General features: G+C 36.4%; 1 protein-coding gene across 1 annotated transcript; it reads right to left on the bottom strand.

The window, feature by feature from the left end:
* Positions 1–1,064: 1,064 nt before the first annotated feature.
* LOC115219467 (matrix metalloproteinase-21-like) lies at positions 1,065–9,721 on the bottom strand. The gene is made up of 4 exons (XM_029789635.2): positions 9,349–9,721; positions 8,044–8,298; positions 5,692–5,867; positions 1,065–1,537 (listed from the first exon to the last, which is right to left on the bottom strand). The coding sequence occupies exons 1-4, from the start codon at positions 9,704–9,706 to the stop codon at positions 1,205–1,207; spliced, it is 1,122 nt and encodes a 373-aa protein (XP_029645495.2). The 5' UTR covers positions 9,707–9,721; the 3' UTR covers positions 1,065–1,204.
* Between the last annotated feature and the right edge of the window lie 4,633 nt (positions 9,722–14,354).

Raw genomic sequence — 14,354 nt, 5'->3', positions numbered from 1 at the left:
CACGTATGCATGTATGTAGTATGTATATATATATATATATATCTATATATATATATATATATATATATCATGTAACAGACAAAACATGCACGCTGGCATATAGAATGCATACATATACATACATACTTTATATATATATATATATATATAATATAATATCCTGTGTGTGATTATGAATTAAAAACTCAGTGCAATCTAATATCTATCTATATATATATATATATATATATATATATATATATATATATATAATGTTAATTTATACTTGAAATTCTTGCCCCAAAATATTCCTGAAAAGGATTTGGTTCACCTTGGAACTGTTCCGGTTTCGAAACACTCTGAAAATCTTTATTCTACCTCCTTCCTTGTCTGTTCGTTCAGCTGTTTCACTCAGCTCTTCCCATCACTCACTCACTCTCTCTCTCTCTCTCTCACTCACTCTCTTTCTCTCTGTTTGTCTTCTCCCCACCCTCGACTCTTTCTCTTTCCAAAATCTGGTGCTTTCTTGTATTTCTTGTCTCCTCATGGGATGCTTTTGCACTATTTTTTTCCGTTTGAATAGTTCATCATGTCTTTGTTGTGTGTATATATACGTACATACATACATGCATACATATGCATATACATACACAAATATATATATATATAAACATATATATATGGTATATATATATATTGTACACATTGTGTATATATACATATATACAAGTATATATATATATATAAACATATATATATGATCTATATATATCTATATACATTGTATATATATGTAAAACATTTTGTGTATATATAAAACAGTATGTGTATATATATAACATAGTATGTATATATATATACATATATATATATATATAACATAGTATGTTAATATATATATAGATGTATATATACACATAGTATGTATATATACATATAAACACAATGTGTGTTTTATATATATATATATATACACATGTATGTTTATATTATATATATATACACATGTATGTTTATATATATATATATATATTATATATATATACACATGTATGTTTATATATATATATATATATATATATATATATATATACATGTATGTGTATATATATATACACGGAAATACATATGCATTCTCTATGCATTATATATATATGTATTTATTTATATGTATGCGTTTTAAGATGTTGTAGCTCAGGTATTTGCCTCCTACGTCTATCACAAATCAATCGCCTGCATAGTTGATCATGCCGCTGGTAGCAGACGTGTCCGACTTCACATCACATATGTCGTACCAATGGTCGTACCATTTGCCCTCATAACGAATCGTGTTCTTTCGCGGACTTTGTCGCCGGCTGAAGTTGCTGTTCCTCCAAACGTCCTCGCCTTTCAGAAAATACATTGATTGTTTCTTGTATGAATAGTAAACGGCATCAAGATTCCCCTCAAGTGGACGTTCGCCTTTTGCAGCTGGAAATTCGTCGGTAATTTTGCTAATTCTCTCGCAGCAGCCGGTCTTTGAAGGGGCACCTTCTCCTCGTGGATTGTAAACATAGACCTAGGAATGAAAGAAACCAAAGCAAAATATTATTCTCTACACACATATATATATATATATATAGAATACTAACAAGAACAACAGCAATTTTAATAATAATAATAATAATAATAATAATAATAATAATAATATAATAATGCCCTGATGCAGTACCAGGCAGTGGCTCTCATGGCTTCTGATCTTAACTGATTGAAGTGTTATCATGTACATTGTTTTGTCTTGGTATAATGGGCTACAGCGAATAGGCTGCTCAATACCACAGATTTGCTTGTCAGTTGTTTTGACCTTAACCAGTTGAGCATGTCCCTTAGTGGCTGACGATATGTGCATCTCTGATCACGAGCAGAATTAGTGGGGGAGCATCATAGTCATGTGTTGAGAGGAATTCTTTGGGGTTTGAATAATTCACCTCTGGAAACATGGGTGTTTCGTTCAACATCCTTAAACAACCCTTATTCAGGGACCTTTCGAGTGGGATGGTTTACTCGACCTGAAGAAAATTCTAACTGGACCGACCTGCAAGGTCATGTGCTGTTTATTTTGATATGAGATCACTATGTCGCGCACATATGGTTGTGATGCATGTGCCTGGTGTACCCTTATCAGACGGGTAGTCATGATGGGTATACTGGGCTTCGTATATTTTACCCCAGTGTCACTTTGATGACATGCACTGCTCTCTCACTCAATAATAATAATAATAATAATAATAATAATACTTTCTACTAAAGGCACAAGGCCTGAAATTTGGTGGGGCGGGGGCTAGTCGATTACATCGACCCCAGAGTTCAACTGGTACGTATTTTATCGACTCCGTAAGGATGAAAAGCAAAGTCGACCTCGGTGGAATTTGAACTCAGAACGTAACGACGGGTGAAATACGGCTAAGCGTATTGTCAAGCGTGCTAACAACTCTGCCGGCTCGCTGCCTTACCAACAGGGATTAATTATGATAATTAATTAGTAGAAGCGTTACAGTATCGGGGGAAAAAAATGCTGTTTGACATTTGTTTTGATGCTCGAGATTCTGAGTTCTAATCTCGCAGAAGTCAACACTGCCTTTTATACTTCTGGGTTCGATAAAATAAAGAACAAATACTGATAGCATTGACTAATTTTCTTCCTCTCTCTCTCTTTTTTTTTTTCACCTACAGAAACCATTTAACCATTTCTTAGGATGACATTTACGAGAATTAAACCCTTTTGCTATTATTTTCGAGAAATACCAAGAATCGACCTACAGCCAATGTGATTAGAACACCGTTTCATATTTTGCTAAAATGTTTAGCGTTGTTTTGCCTTGTTGAAAGCAACTTTCTCCGAACATTAAAACCTAAAGGAATTTTCTTGTTTAACTACCATAATTATACAAAATGTCTCTGTCTGTCTCTCCTTCTCTCTCTCTCTATCTATCTACTAATCTATATATATATATATATATATATATATATATATATACACTTTTTTTTACTCTTTTACTTGTTTCAGTCATTGACTGCGGCCAATGCTGGAGCACCGCCTTTAGTCGAGCAAATCGACCCTGGGACTTATTCTTTTGTAAGTCCAGTACTTATTCTATTCTATCGGTCTCTTTTGCCGAACCTCTAATTAACGGGGACGTAAACACACCAGCATCGGTTGTCAAGGCGATGCTAGGGGACAAAACCAGGACACCAAACACATCCACACACCTACATATATATATATATATATACATATACATATATACGACGGGCTTCTTTCAGTTTCCGTCTACCAATCCACTCACAAGGCATTGGTCGGCCCGAGGCTATAGCAGAGCAACTTGCCCAAGATGCCAGCCACGCAGTGGACTGAACCGAAACATGTGGCTGGTTAGCAAGCTACTTACCACACAGCCACTCCTGCGCATATATATATATATATATATATATATATATATATCTATATATATATATTATATTATATATATCTGTGTCCATCTCGCTGCTATCAATGTTGTGCTTTGAGTTTATCAAAGGATCCCGTCGATCTGTAACATCAGATGTTAGATGAAGACGTATAGTTAAGGACAGAGGATTGAAGGTCGCCGAGGAGAGAGCGGGGCTGGTTGTGGTTGACACTATTTTTAACACAATGGTCTCAAGCAAAAGAAAAAGAAAAACACACACACGCGCACACACACACACACAAAAAGAACAAGCATAAAAAGAAGCAGAAAACACTCAATAAAACAAAACAAAACAAAAAACTATTTAGAAATTTCAAATGAATGCCCTGAGAGAATAGTCTACACTCTCAAAGAATGCCTTGAATACGATACGCTATTTACTGTTGAAACGACGTCTATTAAATTTCTTACATAGCCTCCCCTGTGGTAGATGGTGGTTAAAAACGAATAACAACAATGGAAATAACCCGAATTTTACATAATCTAAGAAATATTTATGTTTTATATATATATATATATATATATATATATATATACTCACATACACACACGCACGTACACCTCGTGCCCATAAACATTCCCCTACATACAAATATACATAATCACACACACACACGTTTTTAAGGAGCAATATATATATATATATATGCTATTAAGTGTATACATTCATAAATATAAATATATATGTATGCATCTACGTATACATAGATAGATACATACATACTTGCTTATATATATATATATATATGTATGCATCTACGTATACATAGATACATACATACATGCTTATATATATATATATATATACATCTACGTATACATAGATACATACATACATGCTTATATATATATTATATATATATATATATGTATGTATCTACGTATACATAGATACATACATACATGCTTATATATATATATATATATATATATATATGCATCGTACGTATACATACATACATGCTTATATATATATATATATAGATATATATATATGCATCTACGTATACATCATACATGCTTATATATATATATATATATATATATATATATATGTATATATAAACTTTGGACTAATGCCTGTGGTGCTACTGGAATAGCTGTATGAAATGGATGCTGTGTAGTGTTGGAGCAGCTGGGTGGTGAGGGATGGGATATCCGAAAGGAAGTTGACTGCCATGAAAAGTTTCCCAAACACGAACCGTGGCTTGAGATATTTCGGGGTTTTAAAGTGAAAAAAAAAACAACTAACAAATAAACAAACAAAAAACGACATGAAACAAGACAAAACTAAGATCAGAAGTAAAAGCAGGAATGTAAATAGAACAGCGCGGTTTCCATTTACCATTTGAGTTTAGGGATCTGTTTAAATGAATTTCATGGTAATGACGGCTTTAACTACTTCTACGACTATTACAACAACAACGATAGGAATGGTCCTTTCTACTAAAAGCACAATGCTTAAAATTGTATGTGTGTGTGTGTGTGTGGGGGGGGAGGTGTCTAGTCGATTACATCGACCCAATGTTTCACTGGTACTTAATATATCGACCCCGAAAGGATGAAAGGCGAAGTCGACCTCGGCGGAATTTGAACTCAGAACGTAACGGCAGACGAAATACCTATTTCTTTACTACCCACAAGGGGCTAAACACAGAGGGGACAAACAAGGACGGACAAACGGATTAAGTCGATTATATCGACCCCGGTGCGTAACTGATATTTAATTTATCGACCCCGAAAGGATGAAAAGCAAATCGACCTCGGCGGAATTTGAACTTAGAACGTTCACACTGACGAAATACCTGTTTCTTTATTTCCCACAAGGGGCTGAACACAGAGGGGACGAACAAGGACAGACAAATGGATTAAGTCGATTACATCGACCCCAGTGCGTAACTGGTACTTATTTAATCGGCCCCGAAAGGATGAAAAGCAAATCGACGTCGGCGGAATTTGAACTCAGAACATAACGGCAGACGAAATACGGCTAAGCATTTCGCTCGGTGCGCTAACGATTCTGCCAATGCGCTGCCTTAACAACAACAACAACAACAATGATGATGATGATGATGATGATGATGATGATGATGATGATGATGATGATGCAGCAGCAGCAGCAGCAAAGGATTATAGCAGGAGCAGCAGTAGTCATAGTTATACTGATGTTGCTACTACTAGTGGTTGTAGTGAATGAAGTATAAATAGTTCTGATGATATTTACCATGTCATCTTTAAAGAAATATATGTTGCTGTCTCTCATGTCAAAAAAGACACTGTCCACGTTGTTTGGTATACGATCAGTGCCATTTGGTTTAGGACCAAAACCTTCTGAGATTTTCTTTGGCCAACCGTCAAGCACTTTAGCCTCCATACTTTCGTACATATAATAGTTTTCACCTGAAAAGACGGAAATGATGAGTCAGTTAATTGAAACATTGTGACACCACAAAACTGGTTTATACAACACTAACAATATTTTTGTTGTTTTTGTAAAATCTCAGAAAATAATTAAAAATTCACATTTTTTATCACATTGTTTTCTTTTCGACCCTTTAGAATTGGAATTTTTGAAAAGTAAAAATTTTGCATTATGTAGCTTGTTATTCTCTTTAAGTGAACATTTTTCTGGTTGAAATACACCGAAAAATGGAGACACAGCAGTGAAAAGATCGTAAAAAATAGGGATTTTCATAGGAAAAAAGCACCTATTTGATGTAAATAATTTTTGGTGTTAACATGGTCCGATTTGAATTTCTTCTTTTACGGAATGAAGAGCAAGCCTTCTTCTATTATACTCTAAATTTTGGTCAACTTGTGCCGCAGGGTCTCGGAGGAGATAGTGATAGTTGAAGGCTACCAAACCTACCATACACAGACAACTTCAGCTTTATATAGGGAGATTAAGATATTAGGAAACTAAGCGTTTGAGAAGACTCTAGTCTGTAAAAGGTAATTTCATTCCCCAGAAGTCCAACATCTTATAATTAAGTATTATTGAAGCTCGTTTAATAAGATGTCTTAAAATATCTGAAGTTTATTTGAACTTATGAATCACCTGTTGGTAGTTTAATGTTTTGGCTGCTCCTTTTGACGATTCTGTAATCATAATATAATACACTAGCAGTATCGCCCGGCGTTGCTCGGGTTTGTAAGGGAAATAACTATATAAGCATTTTTAGAGAGTTATAGCCAAAAAATAGCATAAAAATGGAAAAAAAAATGATGGTAATTTTTTTTTAAATCGTTGACTCATCGTAGACATTTTTAGAGAGTTACTTCCTTTATATAATAGCGAAAAAATGCATTAAAATGGAAAAAATGATGGTAAATTTTTTTTAAAATCGTAGACTCATCGTAGACGCGCGCTAATACTCAGAAGGGCTCGATATGAATCACGACTATAAGATATCCGGTTTTGGTTAAACTGCACCGCAAAATGTGGGAGTAGTTAGGAATCTAAATCGTAGGAGACAGACACACAACTTGACTTTTATATATAAAGATATCCACCAAGTCTATCACAAGTATATTTCTCTCTTGTAGCGGCTTCAATTATGATTGATAGAAGTTTTTCCTCTCTTTCTTTGAATGACGGCTTCATGTACGTAATCACAAGAAAGCGTTTATAGAATTCGCAAAACTAACAAGAACTCAAAAATACATGAGCAAACTGTACAAAATGTGGCGTTTTAATAACCATTTTGTCTTTAGTATGTTTTTTTAATTTATATGACTGTTTTATCAGTTCATCTACCGGTTTCCTTTATTTTACTGTTATTGTTGTGTCTGCATAACAGATATGCTGGGCTTTGATATACATATATAATTATTTATTTATGCGCCCTTTTCAAGCCTAGCCAGGCTCATGGCCCCGGTTTCCCGGTTTCTGTGGCGTATGTGTTCCCCACCAGCTGGACGGGACGTCAGTCCATCGCAGCGTTACTCGAGAAACAGGAAGAAAGAGTGAGAGAAAGTTGGGGTGAAAGAGTACAATAGGGGTCACCACTAACCCCTACCGGGTAGGCTCGTGGAGTTTTTCGCTCAATAAACACACACAACGCCCGGTCTGGGAATCGAAACTGCGATCCTCCGACCGCGAGTCCGCTGCCCTAGCCACTGGGCCATTACGCTTTTGCGATATACATATATGCAGTTGGGAATATAAAGGACGAACAAGCGAATAAAAGGACCACATTTTGTCTCAGGTCTATGCGGCTAAGCTGAAGTCATACTTGGCTTTAAATAGGTAGCTTGGGTAAGCGGGTTTATTGCTGTGGGCAGGAGAAATATATCCTTACTTTCCGACGTTTCCGTTAACCTGATGTACTGAAATTGCCATACACGCCTTGAAAAAGAGAGTAAAAGACGGAATGAAGGGCCAAGTTCCGAACATGTTTGATAATAGATCTACTTGATCAAAGAAGACTTGCGTTCAAACCTCAACATCAACAATTTCAACGAACAAAGTGCTTGTTTCATCCTATTATATTTTTAGCTATGTGGCTGGAGTAAGTTACCTTTCTTACCGGTCACCTCAAAAACACTTAACTTCCGGTTCTTAATTAATACATACCTTTAAAGAAATAGGTGACGTCGACAATTCCGGGATGGTTGTAGAACCAGATGTGTACATATGCATCAATATCGCTTGGCACACCTTTCCACTCACGTGAAATAATGAGCGGGTCCCCGTATCGTGTTCGATTCGCATGATTCTCATACATCCAGTATCGGTTACCTCTGAAGAAGTAGGTATTGAAAATAAATCGATTATCTGGTCGTCTCCGAACCCAATCGAACACTGTATTGAAGGCACCTCTACAAACACCTGCAAAAAAAAAAAAAATAATAATAATCAAGCAAAAATAAGATAATGTTTTGTTTTTCGTTATTATTCAAAATTTCTCCTTTGCATCATTTTTTTCTTATTTTGTTATTTTTCTATTTTGTTATTTTTCATTAATGATGAAGGGTTGAAAAAAGGAAGTTGCTTTATCACCCTTGAAAATACGCTGATAATACACAATTAACTTTTTAGTAGCTCAAATAAATCCTTTTGGATTTATGGGTTAAATATGACAAATGAGAAATCTTATAGCCTCCGATTTTTCTATCAAAAGGGCTTTTTACCCAATATTTATGCGCTACTTTTTTTTAAAGCTTTGCCTGCGTTGAGTATCACTGTTTAAAAAAAAAAATATTTCGCGCTGTTCGAAGTTTCTAAATTCCTATGACGCGAACAATATATATTATATATATATATTATATATATATATATATATATATATATATATATATATATATATATATATATATATATAATTATATATATATTATATAGAAATTTAAAAAAGAAAATACGCACACTTACATAGTTTTAATAATTTTTAATATATCGACCGGTTTCGCTAAAGATATCATGAATAGCGATAGCGAAACCGGTCGATATATTAAAATTATATTAAAACTATGTAAGCATGCGTATTTTCTTTTTTTAATATATATATATATATATATATATATATATATATATATATATATATATATCTATATATATATATAGTTTGGTCGCTAGAAAAGCGGAAAATTTGAAGGCAAAGCTAAAACTAATAAGCTTTTGTTATAAACTGTTTGATAGGAGGTTTCTGATTCTTTATTTCTGTTCTTGAACTCTTGAAACATTTATGAATGTTAATCACGCCTTATGACGTTTACAGTTTACCTCAAATGGATCTTGTGAAGATATAAAATAGCATTTCACGAAGTTTCCACTTTTCTAGCGACCAGCCTGTGTATGTATATACTACTATTACTACTACTACTACTACTACTACTACTACTACTACTACTACAAATAAAATGAGATAAAAGAACGTACCGTATATTTTCTGAACATCTTTCCGATCGTCCCATCCCAATTCGAATTCACTATCAACGCTGCTATCTTGATTGTAAATTGCATACATAACCGAGTGATCCTTTTCGGTGTGGTTTAGGCCGAGCACGTGACCAATTTCATGCACAGCCACTCGCAAGAGGTAGATTCCCTCAACAGATGGGGAGTAAATCGCCTTGAAGTTTTCGTCGTCATCAAAGTGCATATTACCCGTGTGCCAAGAATGCGCAATGTCCCCTCCGCTTCCGTCGAAATCAATGTCGCAGTTTTGGTGTGCCCCTGCAGAGATGAAAAAAAAAATAACAGAGATCAATTTAGTATTACAGGCATTGCTATTCATTGTAATTGGCAGCAGTATATATTTCTTTATTGCCCACAAGGGGCTAAATATAAAGGGGACAAACAAGGACAGACAAACGGATTAAGTCGATTACATCGACTCCAGTGCGAAACTGGTACTTATTTATCGACCCCGAAAGGATGAAAGGCAAAATCGACATCCGCGGAATTTGAACTCAGAACGTAACGACAGACGAAATACCTATTTCTTTACTGCCCACCAGGGGCTAAACACAGAGGGGACAAACAAGGACAGACACACGGATTAAGTCGATTACATCGACCCCAGTGCGTAACTGGTACTTATTTAATCGAACCCTAAAAGATGAAAGGCAAAGTCGACTTCGGAGGAATTTGAACTCAAAACGTAGCGGCAGACGAAATACCTATTTCTTTACTACCCACAAGGGGCTAAACACAGAGAGAACAAACAAGGACAGACAAACAGATTAAGTCGATTATATCGACCCCAGTGCGTAACTGGTACTTTATTTATCGACCCCGAAAGGACGAAAGGCATAGTCGACCTCGGCGAATTTGAACTCAGAACGTAACGACAGAAGAAATACCCATTTCTTTATTACCCACAAGGGGCTACACACAGAGAGGACAAACAAACGGATTAAGTCGATTATATCGACCCCAGTGCGTAATTGGTACTTATTTAATCGACGCCGAAAGGATGAAAGGCAAAGTCGACCTCGGCGGAATTTGAACTCAGAACGTAACGGCAGACGAAATACGGCTACGCATTTCGCCCGGCGTGCTAACGTTTCTGCCAGCTCGCCGCCTTGTATTGGCAGCAGTATAATCCACGCAAGCACCAAGTCTCTTTTCTTCAAACACACAAGCAAGATTTTTGACACATAACTTACAGAATCTCTCCAACGTATAATCACACTATCTGAGTCTCTCATACAAAAGACACACCTCCTCAAACACAAACACTCACACTCACACTCTCTCTCCTCCTCCCACTCTCTTTAAGTCCCTTTCTCACACAGATCCTCTCTCATTCTCACACAACGCAACCCGTCTCACATACACAATACTATAATAGAAACGTATCAATAGTTACGTACAACAACAGAATTATCTAATTATTTAGAGTAACCGATATTAGTAATGGATCGTGACTCCAGTATATCACTAATCCCATTAGACATGTGATATCTATGATCAGACATGACAAGAGACATATCTGTAACCACTTACAGATGTTGGTGATAGTGTTTGGCTACAAAAGACGGCAATGGTGATATTGTTTAGCCACATCTGATATCTGATATTGATGTTCGTACATATATTTGTTTAACGAATGCTGCAGACATTTCAAAATATAAAATATACTGGTGCACTGCAGTAATGATATTTTAGCCTTATATATATATATATATATACACATATATAAAAATATATGTGTGTGTGTGTGTGCGTGCGTGTATTCATTCACCCACGCACGCACGTATGAACTGGAAATTGTTAGCAACTTTTAAAGCAATTACACCAAGGCATAGCGAATTCATGTAATTATTTTAAGTATAAATAAACCCGACAGGAACGAGAAGAGCAGCTAGTGTGTGTATGCACGCGCGCACGTGTGTGTGTGTGTGTGTGTGTGTGTGGTGGTGTGTGTGTAAAGACGGAGCGTAGAGGTTCGGACATTAGGCTCAGAATCGTTATGTCATGAGCTGGAGTTTTAGGCCGGACAACAATTGTATCCTTGGGTAGAGCACGTCATTTCTCACAGATTCAGTTCTCTCGATCGAATATAACCGCCAGTGATAGCTGGGCTGTTAATTCTGTAATTCTATAATGGACTGACGCTCCGTTTAAGTCAGGTTCTTTATAGTCTCATGCGAGTAAATGCTATAGAAACCGGGTTGAGCTTTGTCCTAATGGACCTGTAGGCTCAGACAAACTCACATACAACTTTACGTATTTGAGCCTGTCTGGTGGTACGAGACGTTGTGGCACAGCCGTTTTGGCGCCGCTAATTCGATACTGGCATATTTGACATGAGACGTTTTAAGGTTTCTCCCGTTGCTTCCCCACCTCTCTCCCACTCTCTCTATCTGCATGTGTGCGTGTGTGTGTATCCACGTTTGCCTCTAGTGCCAAAACGTACTGTCGCCAAAACAAGTCAAACGCCCATGCCAAATCAGCGTCCAAACAGCTGCACCCATTAGTCTCATTCGAGAGTCCCTGTATCCGGTACCGTTGCGATTTACTAAAACTTATTAAAACATGAATTCAATATATTTTGATATAATTCCTTTAAAGTGATGCTGAAAACCTTCAGTTGATGCGCCCAGACCATTAAAAAGCGGCTCTCGCGGAGTTTCCTAAAAATGGACAATAAAATATAAGAGAAAAAAAATTTATATGTAACTAAAAATAAGTTAGTCATTTTTATTTTATTTTTTGTCTCATGAACCATGCTTTTTGTTTTCAAAACACTGTACTAATTTACATTAATTATTTATCTAATTTTAACTTTTCCCAATGACTGTTGTAAATCATGCAGAAATAATGTGTCTTTTGTTTTTTATCTGGAGTTAAAAAATACCAATTCAGAAAAAATTACATAACGTGTATTTTTATTAATAAAAAAAGATGTAAATCTTTGAAAATTTCAGCTTTATAGGTGCATATTTTTGTCCTGCAACTCTGAAAACACACACACATACGCACGCACACACACACACACACAGACACACATACACACACATACACACACCACACACACACATACACACACACACACACTCACGCACACACACACACACACATACACACACACACACCACATTCACTTCATATATTAAGAAGTGATCGGTTTCTTTTGCTTATGAACAATTATTTTGGGCGAGGTGTTAGAGAAATTTGAAGTTAAGATACTTAAACATTTGTTAGAAGCGATAAAACGAGCAGGTAACCATCTGAGATTCGAAACTACCTCAGAAAATGTATAGGCCGGTAACTGCCAGTTGCACTGCGGCCCGTGTCATATGACATAGCAAATAGCAGTGAGAAGGCAGCATATCTAGATTGTAACATTGCATTACGATACGATTCCTCACTACACCTCACGGTGTGCCGTAGGATATCCAGCATGCTGTATAAGATACATGGATGGAAGCACTCCGTCGTTTACGACGACGAGGGTTCCGGTGATCCGATCAACGGAACAGCCTGCTCGTGAAATTAACGTGTAAGTGGCTGAGCACTCCACAGACACGTGTACCCTTAACGTAGTTCTCGGGGATATTCAGCGTGACACAGAGAGTGACAAGGCCGGCTCTTTGAAAATACAGGTTACAACAGAAACAGGAAGTAAGAGTGAGAGAAAGTTGTGGTGAAAGAGTACAGCAGGGATCACCACCATCCCCTGCCGGAGCCTCGTGGAGCTTTAGGTGTTTTCGCTCAATAAACACTCACAACGCCCGGTCTGAGGATCGAAACCGCGATCCTACGACCGCGAGTCCGCTGCCCTAACCACTGGGCCATTGCGCCTCCACATAAGATACATAACCGATATATGAGTCAGGCCTAGTACTTCGGCCTGCATAGCTGAACTAGGGCCACACAAGAACAGCTATCGACATTGGCTTCTTCGTTTGACATAAACCATTTTTATTAAGGGAAAGAGAAACGATTCATTAATCTACGCAAGCAATACCATTTCTGGGATTATAGTACAAATCGAAGAAATAAAAACAGAAGTTTGCCAGCACTCCATCATCCATGAAGCAGTACGCTTTGTACAAGGAGCGGCAAACACGCAAAAACATTGTACTGGGTGTTTTACAGTGGCGCTAAATTATCCTGCAAACTAGTCTCTCTCTGCTATGCCGCGTTTGAGATAAATCTCTCAATATATAAAGCTGAAGTTGTCTGTGTGTGTGGCAGGTTTGGTAGTCTTCAACTAACACTATCTCCTCCGAGACGCTGTAGCACAAGTTGACCAAAACTGAAAGTATGATAGAAGAAGGCTTGCTCTTCCTTCCGTAGAAGAAAAAATTTAAATAGGACCATGTTAACACCAAAAATTATTTACATCAAAAAGGTGCTTTTTTCCTATGAAAATCCCTATTTTTTACGACTTTTTCACTGCTGTGTCGCCATTTTTCGGTGTGTTTCAACCAGAAAAAATGTTCACTTAAAGAGAATAACAAGCTACATAATGCAAAATTTTTTTACTTTTCAAAAATTACAATTCTAAAGGGTCGAAAAGAAAACAAACCCGAGCAACGCCGGGCGATACTGCTAGTGATGTGATAAATAGCTAACTGTGAAAACGAAGCTACCAGTGTAGAGTTTAATCAATACTGTTGATATCAATAGTTAGAAAGAGCCACACATGTCTGGAGATTTCAGTCGTTGATATTACAGAATGGAATATTATAAATGTCCAAATAATTTTCTATTAATAGTGAAATAATATAACTGTATATTGCAATATTCGACAAGTAGCAAAAACATAATATTACAAAAGTTTACATAATAAATTATAGTCTGAAGTGGTTTAAATTTTGCATTGGCGTATCATATAAACTTAGATATGTTTCGACCAAAGATTGGTCCAGGCCATGTCTAACTTAATAGCACTACCTGATAGGATTATTCGAATCCTGTTTAAGTCAAGT

The sequence above is a fragment of the Octopus sinensis genome, linkage group LG14 (genome assembly GCF_006345805.1).
Source record: "Octopus sinensis linkage group LG14, ASM634580v1, whole genome shotgun sequence".
Lineage (NCBI taxonomy): Eukaryota > Metazoa > Mollusca > Cephalopoda > Octopoda > Octopodidae > Octopus > Octopus sinensis.
This window is presented reverse-complemented; position numbering and strand designations above follow the sequence as displayed.